At 37.6% G+C, this 21,426-nt stretch overlaps 1 protein-coding gene across 1 annotated transcript in view; it reads right to left on the reverse strand.

Annotated features, from left to right (window-relative positions):
- Positions 1-21,426, reverse strand: part of DCLK1 (doublecortin like kinase 1) — a 404,307-nt gene that overhangs the window by 6,115 nt on the left and 376,766 nt on the right. The window contains 1 exon segment of the mRNA XM_049778893.1: positions 14,067-14,180. Coding sequence (XP_049634850.1) covers positions 14,067-14,180 — 114 coding nt within the window.

Genomic DNA, 21,426 nt, shown 5'->3' on the forward strand with positions numbered 1-21,426 from the left:
GGGTTTGGAGGTTTTTGTTCTGTTGAGGATTGGAACTGGGTGAGCCATGTGCATAGTTCTACCTGCTGTACTATTGTTCCAACCCCATCTTTCAACCATTTCTGAATGTATCCCTTAGAAATCACACACACACACAAATTCCTAAAGGAATAGGGTCTCTTCTTACTGTCTGTGTTTGTAAGAAAATGTTGACCTCGGATAGAGGCCTGATGTTCACGAAAGTTGACACTTCCTAATACTAATAACTAATGTGTTGCTACTTTTAAATTTGCTCATAGTTTGCAGTTTGTTGGAACCAACATGAATGAACTTATATTATAATTCCCATGTGCTTTTTCAGTAAGTTATCACTTCATTAAAAGCTTATAAGAGAATATAATGTCCACATTATCACTTTTTGGTGCTAATTATCACAGGCTAGAGATGAACAAGAAATCTCTTCAGATTCTGGTTCTGATAAGTAGTAACCACATCTATTGGGGGGATGTTACCAGTTATCTATACTGTGGACTAGGTTAGAGCTAAAATTAGGGGAGTAGGGATTTTGGCAAAAAAGAACAAATAATTGACCAAATAAAGTGAGAGACACTAACAAACACAAAAGTAACATTGCACATTCCAACCTCAAATAGTAAACCCTTTGTTAAACACTTTATCTTTAGAAGTTACTAGTGGATTAAGTGGGAACATTAGTAAAAGATAACACTGTGCCTATGTTCTTGCCAACTCACATGGCTAGACAAAGAGTAGTCTAAAATTTTAGAGAAATTCATATCCATTATGTTGTGGTCCCTGCTATTTTGCCAGGCACACAAATATGAATGCCAGTCTGATACCAAGAAAATTCATTTAACCAAAAGATACATCTGGTGTACTTGACCAGTGGTCTCTTCTGAAATGACTCTACCCCATGTTATTCTCAGGTATTTGAAGTATTCAAATTTTGGACATTAAATTTAAAAATAAGCATAAATACATAGCATGTACCCATATTTATGCAGTTTTATATGAAAAAACAAAATACATGAGATGTATAAAGAGATGTATTCAGAGATGAATAAGGAATATTATTTGGAGCCCTTGCCTTATTTTTGGCCAATCTGAGTCAACCATCTCTCTCTAATGCTTATCCTAGCTGGTAGCTTTAGTTTAATACTCATGGAAATTCAGGTGAACTGGTTTTCTTTATTTTTTTTTCTAGCTCAGCTAATTATGTGTTTGGATATGTTTCCCAGTCACATTCAGTCTCAATTTTCCTAGTACACAGATGGGAGGTGGGGGCTACAGTGCGAGGTCCCCAGGGAAATGCCCACCTATGAAATACTATGAATATGCTTATTATCATCATCAATCTACAATAATGGTTTATGTTTTTCTCTTTGCCAACAAGAGGCTTTATGGATCACAAGTATTTCTATTCTGCAATATGTGCAAGACTTGGGAGAGATGCACCTCATTTCAATTGCAAGCCAATGTTTTCTGTCATGGCAGTAATTATTGGATTTAAGTAACTGCATTTTCAGAGGCAACATTGGCTGTTCTTCCTTTTTTGCTGTTCTTAATTTATTGCCAGCTATCACAAATAGTCTTCATTTCATTAATAAAAGAACATTATTGTGCATTTTGCCTTTTAGCCCATCCATTATTCATACTACCTAGGAGACTGAATTGGGGATGCAGCTGTTGGGGCATTAATCTCAGGAACCTTTTCCTTAGCTTGCCCTCATTCTGTAAGGAACTGAGTTACGATTTGTTTGCCACTTTGGAAATGTTTTGCTTGCTAGTAAAATTAAACTGACAAATCGATCGCAATATCCACCCTCCTCGTTTCATTTGGCTTACAGTCATGCTTATTATAACTGTTTTGCCTTGCTCTGATATCCTTTTGGGGTCTTGACAGGATTGGTACAGGATCTAGACATATGACATGCTATCTCTTTAAAGGGAAGATGATGATTCAAATTGCAAAAGAAATTTTTATGGAATGAAACCAAGAGGATTTCCAAGGCACTGAACATGCAACTCTCTTAAATATTTCACCCCATCTCCCTGGGTCAAATTGCGATGGTGTCTCCCCCACTTCTTAACCATAGGCTCCCTGTGCTAATCTCTTTCTTAAAAGACGTTCAAATTAGCTTCACTTAGCAATGGATTTCTGATGACCTCTCATCAAAGGGTTAAAATGACAGCTTCTGGGGGTAGGCTGAACTTGAGTGTCTAAAAGATAAAATTTATGGGCTTCCTTTACTACCAGCCATAGATTTTCTTACAGTAAAAGCTGAACTTAATAACATGTTGCCTTTCTTTTATCCAACAAGTAAGCTAAGAATAACCATAGTTATAGCTCATCTTAAAAAAAAAATCTATGAAACTTGAAAACTTATTAAACTGGTAAGTTAGAAGTAACTAATTTTATAACAAAAAAAATCTTAATATTTCCCAAAAGATATATTCTAGCATTATTGTAAGTGGGATGTTACTTAACATAACCTCCTATGTGTCTTGATTGTTCAAACGACATGTACTCCATGCCCCTAAAATAGTTATCCTTGGGGCTAGAGAGATAACACAGGGAATAAGATGCTTACCTTGCATGCAACTGACCTTGGTAAGACCCCGGTACTGTATATTGCTCCCTGAACAGCTGTTTGTGACACCCAAACAAAACAAAACAATCCTTATCCTCAAAATCCAGATCTTTTTTTCTTGCATTGGTAGACTCTTTACTGTAAAGTATAAGCTCTATTGATTAAAAAATATTTATTTAGAACTCACTATGTGCCAGGTATTCTACAAGAGAGTGGAACAAGTTTTTAATAAGTCTAATTCTTGCTGTCATGAAATTTGCATTCTTATAAGTAGTATTCTTTAATTTAGACACATTTTCCTACGAAAAAAGTTTGACAAACTTCTAAATATTAAAATACTAATTTTGGATTTGCAGATGCTATGGTTCTCTGACAGAACCACTCCAGTCTATCTCTAAGGTCAAACAGAGGCAAAAATGGTCAATTATTTATTTACTTTGTGTTTTGTTTGCTTGTTTTATGGACCACACTCAATGGTGCCCAGCTCAGCTGTATGCACAGAAAATGTCTTAATTGCTGTACTATTTTTCCAGTCCCACAGTAATGTATTAGATAAAAAATACACCCTACATTTCAAGATTTTTTATTTATAAAAATAGGCACTGGGTGTGTTAGATTTGGTCCATTCATCCTATTTTGCCCATTTCTGCACTAGAGGTAACACTTTCATTTTGTTAGATTTTTTAAATTTAATTTTGTTTTGTTTTGTTTTTGTGTAATACTCAGTGATGCTCAGGGTTTTTTCCCCGGACTTTGCACTTAGGAATTACTCCTGGCATTTCCCCAGGGGATTATATGGAATGTCAGGGATTGAAGTTGGGTCAGTCATGAACAAGGCAAGAGCACTATTAGCTATACTATCACTCCAGCCTCTAAGAATAAGACATTTAACTTATGCTTCATGGGAATTTGAAATTGCTGACTTCTTACAGTGAAATTGAATGCTAAAAATTTTATGAGTAATCTAACATTTAAATTCCTCAGTAGTTTGCACCTATCAGAGGATGCCAAAAGTTTATTCTGCTCTTTTAATAACAATAATTTTGATGTGGAGAGAGATAAATTTTCTCAGAAATATGCCTTCGGTGTGGATTTTCTCTTGGAAATCAGAGATACCTTGGCAAGCATTTTTTTTTTTTTTTTAGTTTCTTGTTGGGCTGAGGTTTGTGAAGGAGAAATTCTGCAAAGGTAGTTCATTAAATTTTTACTACACAGCTGTAAGGTTTATAACATTCTTCATGTACACATAGATGGAGAGATTTTGAAAACCCAGCGAAAGGGCTAGAGATAGCAAGGAGCCTTGAGAGTTGTGTTGTATGCTGTTGCTGCAGTTACTAACCTGGTTCAAATAGCATACACCACATATCATCCCCTGAGCACTGCTTGGGGTTACTACTGAGCACAGAGCCAGGAATAACCCAAGTACATTTGAGAATTTTATTTATTTACAACCCAAAAAAGTAAAATGAAAACAATAAAAGAGCATGTAGCTTGCTTTGTGTCACACTGTAGGAAGGATAAGCTGGATCGAAACCTTGACCTTTCCTATACCAAAGCCCCAGACTCTTTAAGTGCTGTGGTGCCTTCTAAAAAACAAGTTTATCCCATCTTAATTTTAAACAGTGTTTAATTTCAAAAAATGTCACATGTTTGACTTGTCTCTGAAGAACTTCTGACTTTAGTACCTTGCCTGTTATGATTATCCTAGAAGAAAAGTGCATGAATATTTAGAATGAATATTAAAGTTATTCAAGATTTTTTTGTTTGTTTGTTTTTGGGTCACAACTGGCAGCACTCAGGGGTTATTTCTGGCTGTGCGCTCAGAAACTGCTCCTGGCAGGCACAGGGGACCATATGGGATGCTGGGGATGGAACCTGTGTCCATCCTGAATCAGCTGCGTGCAAGGCAAATGCCCTACCCCTGTGCTCTCTCTCCAGCCCCAAGATGTATCTTTTTTAATTAATAAGATCTATGTAAAATTGTGAATTACACAAGGTCCAATTTCAGATTAAAAGAAGGCAAATATGATTACATATAAAAAAGTATAGATGCTTGATTTTTAAATAAAAATGATGAAAAGCTACTTTGAAGCAAGGTCAAAATAAAAAAAATCACAAAGTTTGATTTTTAGGAAATTATCAAAGAGTATTAGGGAAAAGCAAAAAAAATCCTATTCTAATTTATTCCCCATTATTAGGTCCTGGAGAGTCTTGGAAACCTCCCATTAATTTAAAAAAAAAAAAAGGACAAAGCATTGGATCATTTTTTTTTTGTTTACAAGGGGCCTCTAGAAATAAAATGGAACAACAAAGAATTTTCCAACTGTGCATGATCTGTTTGGATAAAATACAATCTAGGTGTTTCACTATTTTTATTTCTTTCAACCTTAGTTTGTGGAACTCTAGTATGGGGTACTATTTGGTTGTTTAATTTCTTGCCCTAAGACCTCACTTTTAGCATCAAAGTACAGAAGTCAAATCAAATGTCATTCTTCCCACAAGCTTTCCTCTCTAATCTTATTCAGGATATTCTGATGTTTGAATCTCTGCCTGGTTTGGGTGCTGGTAGGATGCTGTAACTTTGTTCATCAATAGCATAAACATTTGGAACCATGTTATCTAAACTAGAGTAAAGAGAACTAAACAAAATTCTCTGCCTTCTCTGAGTTAAACTTTCAGTTCCAAAGGGAGTCTCAGAATGGGAGGGGAGGGTAATGGCTGTTGATTCCTTGCTAGAACAGAAACATCTGTCTTTTTGCCAGCAGTGATTGGATACTCATTGGAAAACTCTAGCTTCATTCACAGGGCAAGGCAAAGGCCAAGGTAAGTTGTGTGGCCCTTCTTGCCCAGGCAGGGGTTCTTCTGGCTTGCACAGAACCTTTCTTTCAGGCCAGAGCTGAGCAAGATGCATTTAACTGACCCCATTCCTTTTTCACAACCAAGCATGACAACATTTAATAGCCTTGCAAAGACTATGCATGGCTGCTGAGGCTCTGGCTCATTACTCACTGCTTCAGAATGGGGCTTGATTCCAACATGCATATTTTACTCATGTAAGGCCTGGGGATGCAGCCCAATTTTTGTACTAGTTGATCTCTGAGTTCTATGTCGTTTAGTATTCTGAGCTTCTGTCTTGTTCTGCTATTTGTGGTATTTATTTGGGTTACCTAGTTCTGGCTGTTGTCTTGTGGAAGATGCAGAAATTCTTTTCCATGTGCGCTTCATACATAACACCTGCCACAGAGACAACTTCCTTTGCTTGAGAAAGGCAGGAATGTATGTTGCCACATTACCTTTGGATTAGGATGCATTTAGGAGAGTAGAGATGTGAGAGAAAGAAATGCCTCCCCTAGCTTGCAGAGAGACATCAGCTCACAGTTAAGAAGCAAGTCACTCCCCTCCCCCAACTCTTTTCCTATTTCCCTCCCCAAGTCTTTTCCATACCACTTCCCATGGCAGGATTAATGTCCGCTCTCTAGGTTACAGCTTGCAGGAAACTGTTAAGAAGCAGAGGAGGGGAAAGAAAAAGAAAACAGACCCCGCTGCTTTTCTGCCATCATTCAAAAACCTATTAAGAGAGAGATGCCAATTCTGAATACCCCAAAGAGATGCTTTCTCCATTGTATAACTGGATGCACCTTGTTTTATAAAACAAGTGTGACTCCCAAGTGTTGTGCTCAGAGTAGTGAAAACAGTCTTGAACACTTGTAAACAGAATTGGGAGTGAGGCTGTGCGTCTGTGATCACTGTTTATGTTATAAAGTTGGCTGCCACTGCAGTTAGACAAATGCTCCCACTTCTGTGGAGATAAAAGGCAAGTGTTTGTAATCAGAAAGGAAAGTGTGTTCGTTCCGGGGCTAAATGGCATTATAAAACTTCCTAATTAAGCATATATGCCGATGAGCTTTTAGCATCATTTCTCTGATTTTGTTTTACATACTGGGTGCAGCATTTGCTATAAACATTGTTGTTACTGCCCCCAGCTGGAAAACAGAGCAGTTTATGTGTGCAAGAAAAAAGGAGATTATCTCCCATCTGCTCCTGCCCATTATTCAGAGATGTGTCATTTTGTCTGCTGATGGGAACCATCACTAGGATTTTAGCAACTGTTCTTGGTAGACTTGGCTTACATTTTCTAATTATTATGCTTACGTAGGGTCTTGTTTTCACCTTCATCTCCCTTCCAATTAAGATACATGATTTTCTGAGTTTAAAATAAAATCAGTTTGGGGGCCAGAGCAACAGCACAACAAGTAAGAATGTTTGCCTTGCATGCTGCTGCTCTGGGTTTGATCCCTGGCATCCCAAGTGGTCCCCCGAGTCTGCCAGAACTAAGAGTAACCCCTGAGCACCACTGAGAAAGGCTCCATCCCCCAATCAGTTTATATGTGTTTGTTACACAAATATGTACAACTCTAATTAGACATCTTTGATGGCCATTTTACATTGTATATTGCTTTATTAATATATGTTTGGTTGCTGTGCCTGATGTTAGAATGCTTAAATAACATGACTAGACTACAGGTCATTTTGAGACTACGTGACCCTTCTGGAAATCCACTGAAGAAATGCTAGGGATGCTGGAGATGCTATGTGTCTGTTTGGGGTGCTATATGTAGGGTGCTATATGCTCACTCCAGGAAAGTTTTTCAGGCTCTTCTGCCCTTCTGAAGATATGTTATTTTACAGAAAAATGTCAAAAAAAGCATTTTACAATTTTTTTAAAAGACAAACCGTATTTGCTCCTTCCCAAAAAGATTAAAAATAAAATATCAGGGGCCGGAGATATAGCATGGAGATAAGGCATTTGCCTTTCATGCAGAAGGTCAGTGGTTCGAATCGTGGCATCTCATATGGTCCCCCGTGCCTGCCAGGGGCGATTTCTGAGCACAGAGCCAGGAGTAATCCCTGAGCACTGCCGGGTGTGACCCAAACCCCACCAAAATCAAATTACTTTATACTTGTAAAACTAACTTTCTTGAACTACTAAAAAGTTGCTGTGTAACTTCTGAAGTCATATAAAATCAGAAGAAACAAACACTGTTTTTGTATGTAAACCTGACATTAAAGTATTTATTGAAGCTTTATTGTTTTCTTACTTTAAAGGAATTTGGAAAGTTTCATGATATGGTAGCATGATTTAGTATATATCTGGTATATCTGGATATTTGTCCTCTGCTTCTAGTGTTTGTTTTAATTTATAAATTATTTTTATATTTTACATGATTTAATTTACTCTTTTCTTTCTTTTGGTAAAACTTAGTTGAATCCTTGAAATATCTGACAGCAGATAGGCACCGTCATGTATGGAGAACAAATGCAAAAACCAGTGGAATTTTTCTTAGCAAGAACTAAGAGGTGGAGCTTTACCTGAAGGTCACTTCAGAAACATTCAGTTGCAAGAGAAAAGTTCCCTAGGACTTCTCAGAGTGCATTGATCAAATCATCAAAAACCATCCTGCTTGTGGATAACTCAGAGAGACATAAACAATGCCCCATGAAGACTATATCAGGGCAGTTGACTGGAATAGAAAATGATTGGATAGAATTCTTAAACCAGGTAAACAAAAATCAATACTCCCATAGTCCCTTCTGCTTGAGCAGATAAGCCAGCTAAGTAATCTCACAGTTACATAATATTGAAAAGTAAATTCATGCAATAGCTAGTACACAAAAGGGTTTCAGGGGGAGAGAGGTAACAATAAAACAAAACAAAACAAAACAAAAAAAGGTGAAGAATTGGAAAAACACAAGCTTACCAACACACACAATGCATTCTATAGCTCATTGTACTTGGAGGAGCTTCTATTACTACCGTGTAAATGCATTGTTTCATCCATCTAAGAGGGTCAAGGTTGGGCTTAATGACTTTAAAATGACAGTATATACTTCTATAGAACATGCGCTAAGGTACTGTTCTTCCATTTGATAAGGGACAGAGAGCACTAGAAATCATTGCTTTAATTAGCAACATCAGGAAAATGCTTTGGCATTAGCACTAAATATACTGTCCTTTTAACTGTAAGGAAAATTGATACTGAGCATGTGCAATGGAAAGAAAGCTGGCAAATGTCAGTGTGAATAATGGGTGAAAAAAAGGAATGAGGGGGAGTGGCATCTCAATCAAGATTAAAATGAAACTGATAAAGCAGCATATGGACTGAGTAACAAATCAAAAGCATGTTTATCCACTGAAGGAACTGGTTAATGGAGACTGCCAGCACATTGCCATGGAAACACTGACTGTTGAGCTGCACCATCTCATACCTTATCCAATACATTCCTGGTTGTTGGTAGTAGTCCAAAGACCCTGATCTCTTGATGGTAAACCCGTGGTCCAGCTGAGCAGAGAGAAATGGGGGCAACTCAGTGGATCGACATTGTGCTAAAGAATTAAGACTCCAGACCAAGCTGTTCTTCATTGACTATATATGTAAATATATAGTTATGATACCTCTTCTGCAGGGTGACTAGCTAATAATCCTAATATGCACATTGAAAATAAAAAGGCAAGAAAAGACACTAATCTCTCATGAATATCTCAAAGGCCAATTTGTTAGAATAGAACTAATTTGTCAAACAAGTTTCTGAATGCACATTTAATAATGCCCTCTCAATTTCAAAGGATATAAATACCTCTTTATTTTCTATAGAATGGAAATACTTTACAATGAAATCAGATACTGAAATAAGCTTTAACCACCTAAAAGAAAGCAGATTGGAACTTCCCTCACAAATGTTACCGCAACAGGCTTCAATTGGAAGGTTTTATAAATACCAAATAAAATATAAAAGAAACAGTTTTGAATCCTTATGATTTGGCTTGTTTTCATTGAGTTGATCTTCAGAAGCAGCGTTATTTTTAAAGGTACATCTAAATTACATATCTGAACTGAAAAGATAGAGTATGAAATAGTAAATCTGCTTCATAAAATTATAGAGAAGGAAAGGAAAATAGCTTCCATGGCATATTTAAAATGCATGTGTAAAATTAAGTATTTATGGTTAACAAAGGTACAATAAGAAGAAAACAAGGTAAGTCCTTAAAGTTGCTCATTCCGGAATAATGTTAGCCTTTGGCTATATAAGTATGAAAGATTCAGCCCTCCAATTTAAAAAACAATCATTAGGCGGTGTGCCCATTCATTCTCCCTTTCTGCTCATGACAGGATGCAGCTTGCACGCTTTTCTTTAGAGAGGCTCATGAGTGCTTTCAAGTGTAGTACTGGTGTAATGCTGATGACAGGCTCCACTTCAAAATTCACAAAGGCATTTCAAAAAACACACTAAGGTACCAGGCATTTGAACTAAAAGACGCTTAGAGGAGTTGATATTCTCATTATAAACTAGGCAGCCCCAGGTGATGACTGAACAGCAAAGTGAGATTTAGATTTTAATCTTTTTTTTTTTTAAATGAACATTTCCTATTATTTGGGGGTGGGTGGCGGGGGATGAAACTAATGAAGGCCTGGGCTTGGGTCGCAGTTAACCAGGAGGGCTACTTAGTATCTAGTTCTCTACTGCCACCTATAGGCAAGAAGTCCCATAACATGGCAGATGGAAAGCCTTTAAGTTTCCAGCATCACAATTAAGTGCACACTGATTAGTATGGATTTGTTCAATTAGAATGAAAAGCTCTAATTTCATGAACAAAATGCAAAAAAAGGACTTTAAAGCATTAAGAAAATTATCGGTTAAAATAATAAACAGCATTAAATGAGGAAAAATAAATTGGAACTGACATCTTAGTCATCGGTTCTTCATCAAGCTGAGCAAATCTAATAACAACTCGCTCCCCTCAAGAAGTCCACCGTTAAAATGTCATCTCTAATTCCATTTTATGTCTATAAATTGCATTTTAATAACCTTTTGTTTTCCTTACTCTGTTCTTTTCTATTTTGTTTTATTCATTTTAGCCCCCATCTGCTGAAAAGGTAGGATCAAGATAATAGAGTCTTCCTGAGAGGCATAATTTGGCTGTTTTCAGGACAAGAAGGGATTTCCCCTAACCACACTGACTGACCTAAACATTAGAATGCCTTTCCTTCCTTGAGGAGGCCCATGATCCTGGTGAGCCTCCAGCTGGTAATGACTCTCTGAGTCAACTGGAGGACCTCTTGCAAGCTTCGTATAATGTTATTATTTGTTCCATTATTTGTCTTAGCAATGTAAGGGAAGGGAAGCCAAGAATAAAGAAATGGCAATATGAGCAAAGCAAAGTAAGGTTCCAATCCTTTAGTGCATGCTATACCATGTTCATGTCAGAAATTACACATGTGACTAGTCTGTTTGTTATAACAGTGCACTCTTTTGTCCTTTGTCACTCTAAGAAAGGTGTCTTGAATGCCCTTATAAGCATCATTGATCTCCAGGAAGTAGTTAGAATTCTTACTAAAGAGCAATACCAGCAGAAAGAGTAATTTGATTGATGATTTTCTGTAGAAATAACCTGATTCTAACTTCATTCTAAGCAGTATTTAAAAACATTTTTAAAGATCTATAGAATTTTTTAAAAATCCCAGGATTGAGAAAATTTAAAGTAAAGTACATTATTTTATAGCCTCCGGGACGTGTGTATTTACTTGCCCATGGGAAAAATTATGTCTGAATGTAATTTATTCTCAACTCAGTTTTTTCTATTGCTATCAGAAAGTAAGTATGTATTAATCCTGGCATTTTCTCTGTGCTGTGTGGTGTCAGGGATTGAAGCCTGGGCCTTAAAACATGTGGGACATGTGCTCTAACACTATTGAGAGATGTCCCTGGTTCAGAATTAAGAGCATAATATGATGTGGGTAAATGATTCTGTTGCATTATTAAATTGTCATGTGGTCATTACAGAATGCACCATTTATAAAGCACATGCCTTTTACCTACTACTTATATTTTGTGCTTTATAGAATATTATACCTTTGCCATCACACTTACATTGAAGTATTTTAAATGTTATTTAAAGTTAGGGCTCTTTATTTCCTGTGATGGCCCTTTGAGACTTAGGTTCTAAACGTCTTAGGAAACTTAGACTCCGCACTGTAAAAATAGAACATTGTTACAGAGGGTACAATGACTTATCCTATGCTACTCTAAAAATGAATAACAAAATCAGTCAAGCTGACTGGTGACTAATACCTAGCTCTATCATGAGACGAATGGTCTGAAAATTCTTGCAAAGAATGTGGATAGTGATGATTAAAAAGCATTGTGGAGAAAATGCATTATATATATATGTATATACATACATATGAGGCATACTAATTTCTCAAAAATTGAAATTTACAGGCATAGTTTTCTTCATGTTTGAAATATCAATGATAGTAGTTTACATGTGAATTGTGCTTTAGCATTGACAAGGCATATTTTTCACCAGATATTTCTTCAAAAGTCAATTTCTTTGAGTTTGAAGTAACAACATTTTTACAATCTTCAGTAATGAAGATCAAATAATCACAAATAATAATAATAATGTATAATACATTACATATTGAATTTTATAGCTAATGATATTATAGTTTTTAGAACTTCTGTGGAAACATGTTAGTGGTGAGCTGGGAAAGTGTTATGAAATTGCATTCAGAATGGACCAATAATATTGAGACCCCAAAATTCAATGAACCTTTGATCAGTCAAATCCTACACTGAAGTTGTTGAGGTCAGCTTAGAAGAAGTTTTAATAAACTATATAGATTAAGTTTCAGAATTTATCCAGTTTTGATTAAAGGTATATTTCCTCTTAAATCTGTCCATTGGGAAAAGCCTCAATATCCCTCCTCTTACTCATGATAATGCTCCACAAATATTGTGAATAAACCATTATTGAGCAACCAAAGCAAACTTAATCAAATACTAATTAAAATAAGAGACCAGAAAAAATGAAAACAAAAACAAATGATTGAGATAGAAAAAGCACCTTTTCAGCAGGAGGACAAAAACAAGTCTATAACATGGACAAGCGTGCTGGCGGTCCATTTCAAAACAAACTTATGGAATTAAGCATTTTTGAATAAACATATCTGAATGAATGATGAAGACAGAATCTAGTGTCTGGTTTAGGTTAGAATCCAAATGAGATAGTATTTCTCTAACAACTGATGGTCTATTTGCTGCTAACCAAGAACACTGGCAATCTAGGGAAGACATGAAAGCAATGTCTTTCTACATTGGCTGTCCTAAGAAGGGACTAAATAGGGAAAAGAACATCTTGAAAATCTAAGTCCTTAGAAGCATGGAGGTACAGCTGAAAGCATCTGCTTTTACTTAACACTCGGTGTACTCATGAGCCAGTTACTCAGGTAACTCAAAATTGAAAGGTTCTATCAAAAATTTATGAAATGAAAACAGCCCAAGAAAGTGGGTGCATGCAGTGGGGCCACCTGCAAAACTCTAGAAATCGGTATCAAATGTTTTGATACCCTCATCTGACTATATCATATAGGTCATTGATACATCCTTAACTTTATCAAAAGCTCTAAATCAAGAATAAAATGAATCAAGAAAATATAAACACCCACAGAAGTTGTATACCTTCAGTATTACTCATGAGTATCAAGCATACTTTTGAGTAGCATAAGCACTCAAAAAAAACTGGCATCATTGTGTCTAACCTCTTTGTTTAGGAAAGAAAAACAGTTCAAGTGATTTTATATTGAATATGCAATAGAAATTTACATGTCTGAAACAAGAGGAAATTATTAAACACTTGAACAAGCTGGGACTTGAATATATTTATTCTAGAATATGACACTAGGAAGTATGAGGTTTCATTATTTCTCTGCCCAATTTAATCTTTGCCTAGAGCAGCTGGCAAATCTCATGTAGTGTATGTCTACATGTGTAGAGCAAGAAAAATATTTTCTTGCACGGTTACATCAATAAAACGGTAAATGTTCAAAGATTTTTTCAACTATAAAACAGGAATTTCTAAGAAGCAAGACACAATGGTATGTTTTGGGTGTTCACAAAACTTCCATTTCACTGAAAATCTGCTCTCTGCTATGTCTTGGCACCTGTTGAGATCTTCAGGATACAAAGATCTATTGTGTTCCAATCTCTGTTATGCTCTCTCGCTCTGTCTGTCTCTCTGACTCTGTCTCTCTGTCTCTCTCTGTCTCTTTCAGCTTCTCTTCCCTCCCAGGTTCTGGCAAAAAGACACCATAAACTCTTTTTCTCCGAGCCCCAAAAGTTTGCATTGGCACAAAAGTCCAGTGTTTGGGAGGTTTTATGTTTTGAAAAATAAGTCATCAAATTAATATCTACAGAGAGACGCCCTGAAGGTGTTGGGTAATGATGTGAATCCCAGGGAAGTAGTGGCAAAACCATATTACATATGAAGCCCCTAAGTCTCCCCCTGTGCGTCAAATGGTCGAACTGTCTAAATAAATGACCCATTCTGCTGTCTCTGGGTGGAATCTCCTGAGGCATAGCTGTCTTTTAGGTGGATTGCTTTTAAAAAATGTATAGGCGGATATTTCAGATGCTTACTGCTATGACAGAAACTCCAGCTGCTGTGCTATTCGGCTTGGGGCCTGTGTTGAAATGCTTCTTTATCTTTCCAGCAACTGACAGCTGATGTTCATTTTCTGGGAGGCCATCATCCTGGGGAATGGAAAAGGGGGAAAAAAATAAAATAATGAGATAAATGGGAAATGAGGCCGAGATCATCTAGTAGTATTAGACAGTGATTATAAAATCAATAAGATTTCAGAAATCAACGAATCAAAGTCTTCTCATGTCCCACCCTAGTGGGACATACTACTTCAGATTTTATTTACTTGCAACATGAGCTCTAACTGTAATTTGCTGCTCTCTTGACCTTCAGAGATTTGTTTCTCTATACATTTTTAATTTCTATTTTTAAATCTGTGTTTGCCATGACTCTCTAGAGATATCAAAAAACAAGTTTACCTGCGAAGCCACCCACCTCAAAAAAAAAATAATCACTGTAAACATGTTTTCCCTGACTTGAGAATTTTATCCTCTTAACCCATCATTCAGACCAGAGTCAAGTTTTACTGTCAGACTGGAGTTCAAATAAAGGTCCCTAAATAAACTCAGGCTGATTCCACAGCTACTCAGTCAGCCATTCTGAAATCCAACACAACCTTTCAGGCAGAGAGTTTTCCCTTAAGTTTTCAAACCCCCTTGCTGCTTTCAAATCATGTTATTATTAGGACATATCTCACACTGGCATTCATTTGAACTAAGCCTTCAGCTAGAAAATAGGCTGGATAAACTGCTGGGTTTTGTTAAACAATGGCTAGCATCATAGACAGAGTCACAAGTCTGTGCCACCACTAGGTCAGGACAAAAAACTGCATGGCATGAAGGAAAGGACACATATTTTGCACAGGGGAACCGTTGGTTTATCCCAGGACTGAACAGTCTCCTGAGCACCTCTGGGGGCAAATCTGAGCACTGAGACAGAAGTATCCCCACCCAATCCTAACACCACATGGTATGGTCCCAAATCAAATATACATATACACACAGCTGCAAAAGACAGTGAGCTGCACAATCTGTGAAGATTTATTCACTGTAGAATTCTCAGGACATAATATAGCACTTAGGCACATAGTAAACACTTTATAAATATTAACTATGAAGACTTTTTTTTGACCCCCAGCTAACATTATGTATGAAGGTAAAATCCAAATGGATTAAAGACCTCGATATCAGACCCGAAACCATAAGATATATAGAATAACACATAGGCAAAACACTTCAGGACATTGAGACTACAGGCATATTTAAGGAGGAAACTGCACTCTCCAAGCAAGTGAAAGCAGAGATTAACAGATGGAAATATATTAAGCTGAGAAGCTTCTGCACCTCAAAGGAAATAGTGCCCAGGATACAAGAGCCACCCACTGAGTGGGAGAAACTATTCACCCAATACCCATCAGATATGAGGCTAATCTCCAAAATATACAAGGCACTGACAGAAATTTACAAGAAAAAAACATCTAATCCCATCAAAAATGGGGAGCAGAAATGGACACTTTGACAAAGAAGAAATACAAATGGCCAAAAGACACATGAAAAAATGCTCCACATCACTAATCATCAGGGAGATGCAAATCAAAACAACTATGAGGTACCACCTCACACCACAGAGAATGGCACACATCACGAAGAATGAGAACAAGCAGTGTTGGTGCAGATGTGGAGAGAAAGGAACTCATCCACTGCTGGTGGGAATGCCGTCTAGTTCAACCTTTATGAAAAGCGATATGAAGATTCTTCCAAAAACTGGAAATCGAGCTCCCATTCGATCCAGCTATACCACTCCTAGGAATATACCCTACGAACACAAAAATACAATACAAAAACCTCTTCCTTACACCTATATTCATTGAAGCACTGTTTACCATAGCAAGACTCTGGAAATAACCAAGATGCCCTTTAACTGACGAATGGCTAAAGAAACTGTGGTACATGTGGTACGCAATGGAATATTATGCAGCTGTCAGGAGAGATGAAGTCATGAAATTTTCCTATACATGGATGTACACAGAATCTATTATGCTGAGTGAAATAAGTCAGAGAGAGAGAGAAAAACACAGAATGGTCTCACTCATTTATGGGTTTTAAGAAAAATGAAAGACATTCTTAGAATAATAATTTTCAGACACAAAAGAGAAAAGAGCTGGAAGTTCCAGCTCACCTCAGGAAGCTCACCACAAAGAGTGATGAGTTTAGTTAGAGAAATAACTACATTTTGAACTGTCCTAATAATGAGAATGTATGAGGGAAATGGAAAGCCTGTCTAGAGTACAGGCAGGGGTCAGGTTGGGAAGAGGGAGATCTGGGACATTGGTGATGGGAATGTTGCACTGGTGATGGGTGGTGTTCTTTACATGACTGAAACCCAAACACAATGATGTATGTAATCAAGGTGTTTAAATAAAAAAAAATATATATATATAAAGAGGATCTTAAAAAAATGGAAAGCGAGTCTAAGGAAGCTTGTCACTAAAAGGACAACACATATTGAACTGTATATTCTCAGAATCTAAGCTAGTGCAAAAGGAGTTCTAAAATAGGAGAGAGGAGATGACTCGTGAGTATTGGAGAGAAGGGCAATTGAACAGTTTGCTGGGTGAAGTAAAGCTCTTTCTCAGAGATATAACAGAGGAGGAAGAGAAAGGGTGAACTTTATTCAAAGGGGACAAAAATAGTCTTAAGAGGAATGATCAGAGAGAAAGGTAATGTGTGTTCTATTATATGGCATGACAGCAATGGACATATATGTTTCCTTCATCCTTGCATTATCCTCCTTGACATGCATTTTTAGATGCATTTTGAGACTGACCAAAAAACTAATGCTCATTTGGGTTGCTCAAGGCCACACATTTAGAAAGTGGTTGTGTCAGGTCTGACATAGTCCTAAAGTTATGTTTGGTCCACATCACTCAAATAATTTATAAGCATTAATCAGATATAAAAAAGTTTCAAGAAAGGACTCAACAAATTCTGTTTCCATGATGAAAATTGCACAATAATCTAAAAAATAAAAACATTTTAAATGAGCTCTAGTGGAGCCTTGGGAAGTATTTGAAGGTCAGTTGAAGGGACACTAATTGCTTCAGGAATGTAGTTAGAAACTTCTATGTCAGGAAGAGGGTGGATGTCCACTGGCTGGGCTGACATAGGGCTCATGCTCTGAAATTCTGCCTTAGAACAGGCAGTGTTAGAAAGTTTGGTTGACTTGGATGCTATAAAACTACATGGACCATGCATGGGCTTATATTTGGCAAGTTTGGATGCAATACTTGTGAATAAAAGAAAAGAATAGAAGAGTGTTCAAAGGAACACTAAACATCTGAAGCAAACTCAGCTCTTGCTGCACAGGTCTGTTCCTTCTCACTTTCCTGTTCTTGCTACCTTAGCCCCAAATTTGCCTAACTTCTTTCTACTAGTGCTTGAGCTAAGCTTTAGTCTTAAAACTGTCTTCACAATGGACTTTGTTATCATTTCCTGGTCTTGAGCTGATCATAATCTCTTGTCAGGACTCCTAGTAACTCTTTTAGATGCTGGATCCTGGAGGTACAGGCCTCCAACTTTAAAGTCTAGAGAAGACTTGAACTTCCCTTGAGTTATTAATCTGCAGAAAAGCAATGAAAGTAGTGAAACAACTCATATAAGTTGTCAGAGATGCTGCTTTGACTTCATAAATCTTAAACATTTTATGACATTTTTCCCCAATGAAATACCATTTCAGTTTGAGAAGGTAAAGCAAGTGTGTGTGCATGCATGTGTGTACATGCACACACAGTAACCATAGTACTGGCAGTTTATCAATTTTGAAAGTATTGAGCATAACTGGATTAAAAGACAAGAAGAATTTGCTTTGCTGGGTCTGAATTTGCATCTGAAGTATATGTACTGATGATAAAGACTTAATGTACCATTTTACATCAATAAAATAGAGTTGTTAAAAGCTATATTTTTATATCTACATCTTTATCACCATTATTCAGAAAAATTATGAGCCCAAAATGTGCAATAAATTTTCAAAACGTGCCAAACCTGGCAGTCTATTACAAATAGTTCTTGTATTATTACCATACGTTCCTGTATGTACTTTCTGGGAGTAGTTTCTGAAATTTGACATGGGCTGGTTATGGTTTGAGGTTAGTGGGCTTTTATTTAAAAATTCCTACATACCAGTTGGCAGAGCATTGCAACTGACAAGAATAAAATTAGTTTGAAAAATGGAAAATGAACTATCCATAGGAGATCAAGCTTCCTGGGGTTCATTTCTCTATTGTATGTTGGGGAAAGCCATGGAAGGGTTGAGGAGGTATGATGTGAGTTGACTCAGTAGAAAGACCCCCTTTTCCTGGGATCATGCTTTAGAAAATCTTCCTACCTTCAACCTTTGGGGTTACTCCTGGCTCTGCACTCAAAAGTCACTCCTGTGTTGAGGGGGACCATATGAAATGCCAGGAATCGAACCTGTGTCCATCCTGGGTCAGTCATGTGCAAGGGAAATGCCCTACCACTGTGCTATCACTCTGGCCCCCAATTTATATGTTGGATTTTAAGATTTTTTTTTGTGTGTGTTTTTTGGGGTCACACCCGGCAGTGCTCAGGAGTTATTCCTGGCTCCAGGCTCAGAAATTGCTCCTGGCAGGCACGGGGGACCTTATGGGACGCTGGGATTTGAACCGATGACCTCCTGCATGAAAGGCAAACACCTTACCTCCATGCTATCTCTCCGGCCCCGGATTTTAAGATTTTTGCTAAAAATATGTCATGATTCTTTGGGGCAGGGCCCAAATTGGCATTGCTGGTGTTTACTCAATTCCAACTTTTGCTTTGGGGTCCATGTCCTGCCAGGTACTGAACCCTGGGCTTTGCATGCAAAGCCTACACTGATTTCATTCAGAAATCTCTTGATCCCTAAAGCCCTGTGTTTTTGTCCCTTGGAAGTAGAGATCTGTCAGAATTATGTAATATTTAAAATTTTTTAAATCTCCTAAATATTCCTCATATACTCTTCTTGTTTTTAGGAAATGTAGCTCAAAAATCTGTGAGGAGGGCTGGAGAGATAGCATGGAGATAGGGTATTTGTCTTGCATGCAGAAGGACAATGGTTCGAATCCCGGCATACCATAAGGTCCCCTGAGCCTGCCAGGAGCGATTTCTGAGCGTAGTAGAGCCAGGAGTAATCCCTGAGCGCTGCTGGGTGTGACCCCCCAAAAAAAATCTGAGAGGAAATATTAAAGTGGCATCCAAAGTCCAAGTTCCACAAGGAACTTAATTCTCGGTGAAGAGGGACCCACAGGTTAAAATGTGTTCCAAGTTGGTTGAGAAGACAAAAAGTTGACTGCTGAAACTTGCTGAAACGCTGCCCTTGGCCAAACAAGCAAAAGAGATTTTCAAAGGTAACAGCCTCAGACATCTTCCTGAATTGTGTTTCATTGCTATAAGAGTTGGAATAAAATTACTGGTACAGGTTCACTTGATTGGGAATCAAAGACAGGGATATTATTGCCTCCATCATTATTAAGATATTTTCTCATGTTCATAAAGTTATGGAACAGCAAATACTGCAGCATCCGTCCTTCTGAGCCTCCTCCAAGACAGAGCCATGTATCCTTCTCCAGAAAGACTCCCATGACATCCTGCCTACTGTAAAAACTGTCTTTTCCCACCACTTGTAAAAGGAAAGCATAGCAGGCAGGAGTCTTCTGATGAAAATGTACCTTAAAAAATGCTATCTAAATCTATGAATATCTTTTTCTCCTTGACTCTTAAAAGTCACTTATATTTATACTGCTATCATCATCAACATCATTATTTACATTCTAGAGCCATACCTGAGAGTGCTCAGAGCTTAATCCTGGCTCTGATTAAAGATTATTTCTGGTGGTGTTCAGGGGACTATATGCAGAACCAGAGACAGCTTCATGCAATGTAAGTGCCTTAATTATTTCTTTGACCCAAATACCACTTTTAAATTAGGATTTTCTAGTTTATTTAGTAAAATTACACTGTCATTCTTTCTAGGGTTAGCTTGCAATTTGACAAATTGTTTGCAAGAGCTTCTAATCAGAATGAAGAGAACCAATTGCAGTCACCTGAAGAGCCTACTTAGTTTGTGCATCTTCCATCCACTATCTATCTCCAAGAGAAAGGCACCAAGGGACCAGTAAGTTGCTGTGGCAAGGCACCTAACTTGTATAAACTATTATTTTATAGTTCAAGTACACACTACAATCTGCCACAGTAGATCTATGTGTGTGTATGACATGCATGCATAGTATGTTTAGCAGACAGGAGAGATACAATGTGGTGCATAGAACTCCAAAGCAAAGTGGGCTTGGACTCAGGCACTTTGGCTGCAAATTCTGGTGCAATTTGCACCAATTTGGCACAAGTACAAAGATAGTAATTTTGGGCAAGCCACCAATCATAGTCTTAGTCTCAGTTCTAGATGGGGACCATGCTACCAATCCTGCCTATCTCATAAACTTATTATCTTTTTATGAGACATTGCCTAACCTTGTCCACATGATAAGAGTAGATTATCCCCGTTAAAAACCCTGGGTAGATAAAAAGAGTGTCAAGACCAGAAGCAACAGCTCCTGGACTTTGACTGTCTTGCCTGGCTAGCTAGGGTCTAAAGAACCTAACATCTGGGCCCGGAGAGATAGCACAACGGCATTTGCCTTGCAAGCAGCTGATCCAGGACCAAAGGTGGTTGGTTCGAATCCCGGTGTCCCATTTGGTCCCCCGTGCCTGCCAGGAGCTATTCCTGAGCAGATAGCCAGGAGTAACCCTGAGCACTGCCGGGTGTGGCCCCAAAACCAAAAAAAAAAAAAAAAAAGAAAAAGAAAAAAAAAAGCCTAACATCTTTCCACATTAGTTAGCTAACTCTGTTTAAAGGAAAGTACTGAAAACAAACCTTAGCTACAGAATGATACAAGCTTACATTACATATCATCTTCTGTCACTTTGCAGGGGTGGATGGAGTGGGAGACTTCAGATTCAAATATGTGAAGTGCTGGAACAAGGCCCAAGGCCATCAGGCAGCAAAATATGAACAAGATTCCACATTCTTGTCGTTTCACATGTAGCTTGTCTAAACCTGGTGCTTCAATCCATGCCTCCTCTTCAACAATTAAATCATTTTGGGAAAAACACACACTTGACTGATCATGAAGCTAACTAGAGACGTGGAGCATTACTGTTAGTTAATTTGGAGCTAGTTCACACAGAGGTAGAGAGGTGGGCAAAATTTGGATCAATGATTCACCATTATACTTTCCCATGTCTACATTTCTGTCGATTTTTGTTTGTTTATTTTTGGGCCACAGCCAGTGACACTCAGGTG

Source organism: Suncus etruscus, chromosome 8, assembly GCF_024139225.1.
Source record: "Suncus etruscus isolate mSunEtr1 chromosome 8, mSunEtr1.pri.cur, whole genome shotgun sequence".
Lineage (NCBI taxonomy): Eukaryota > Metazoa > Chordata > Mammalia > Eulipotyphla > Soricidae > Suncus > Suncus etruscus.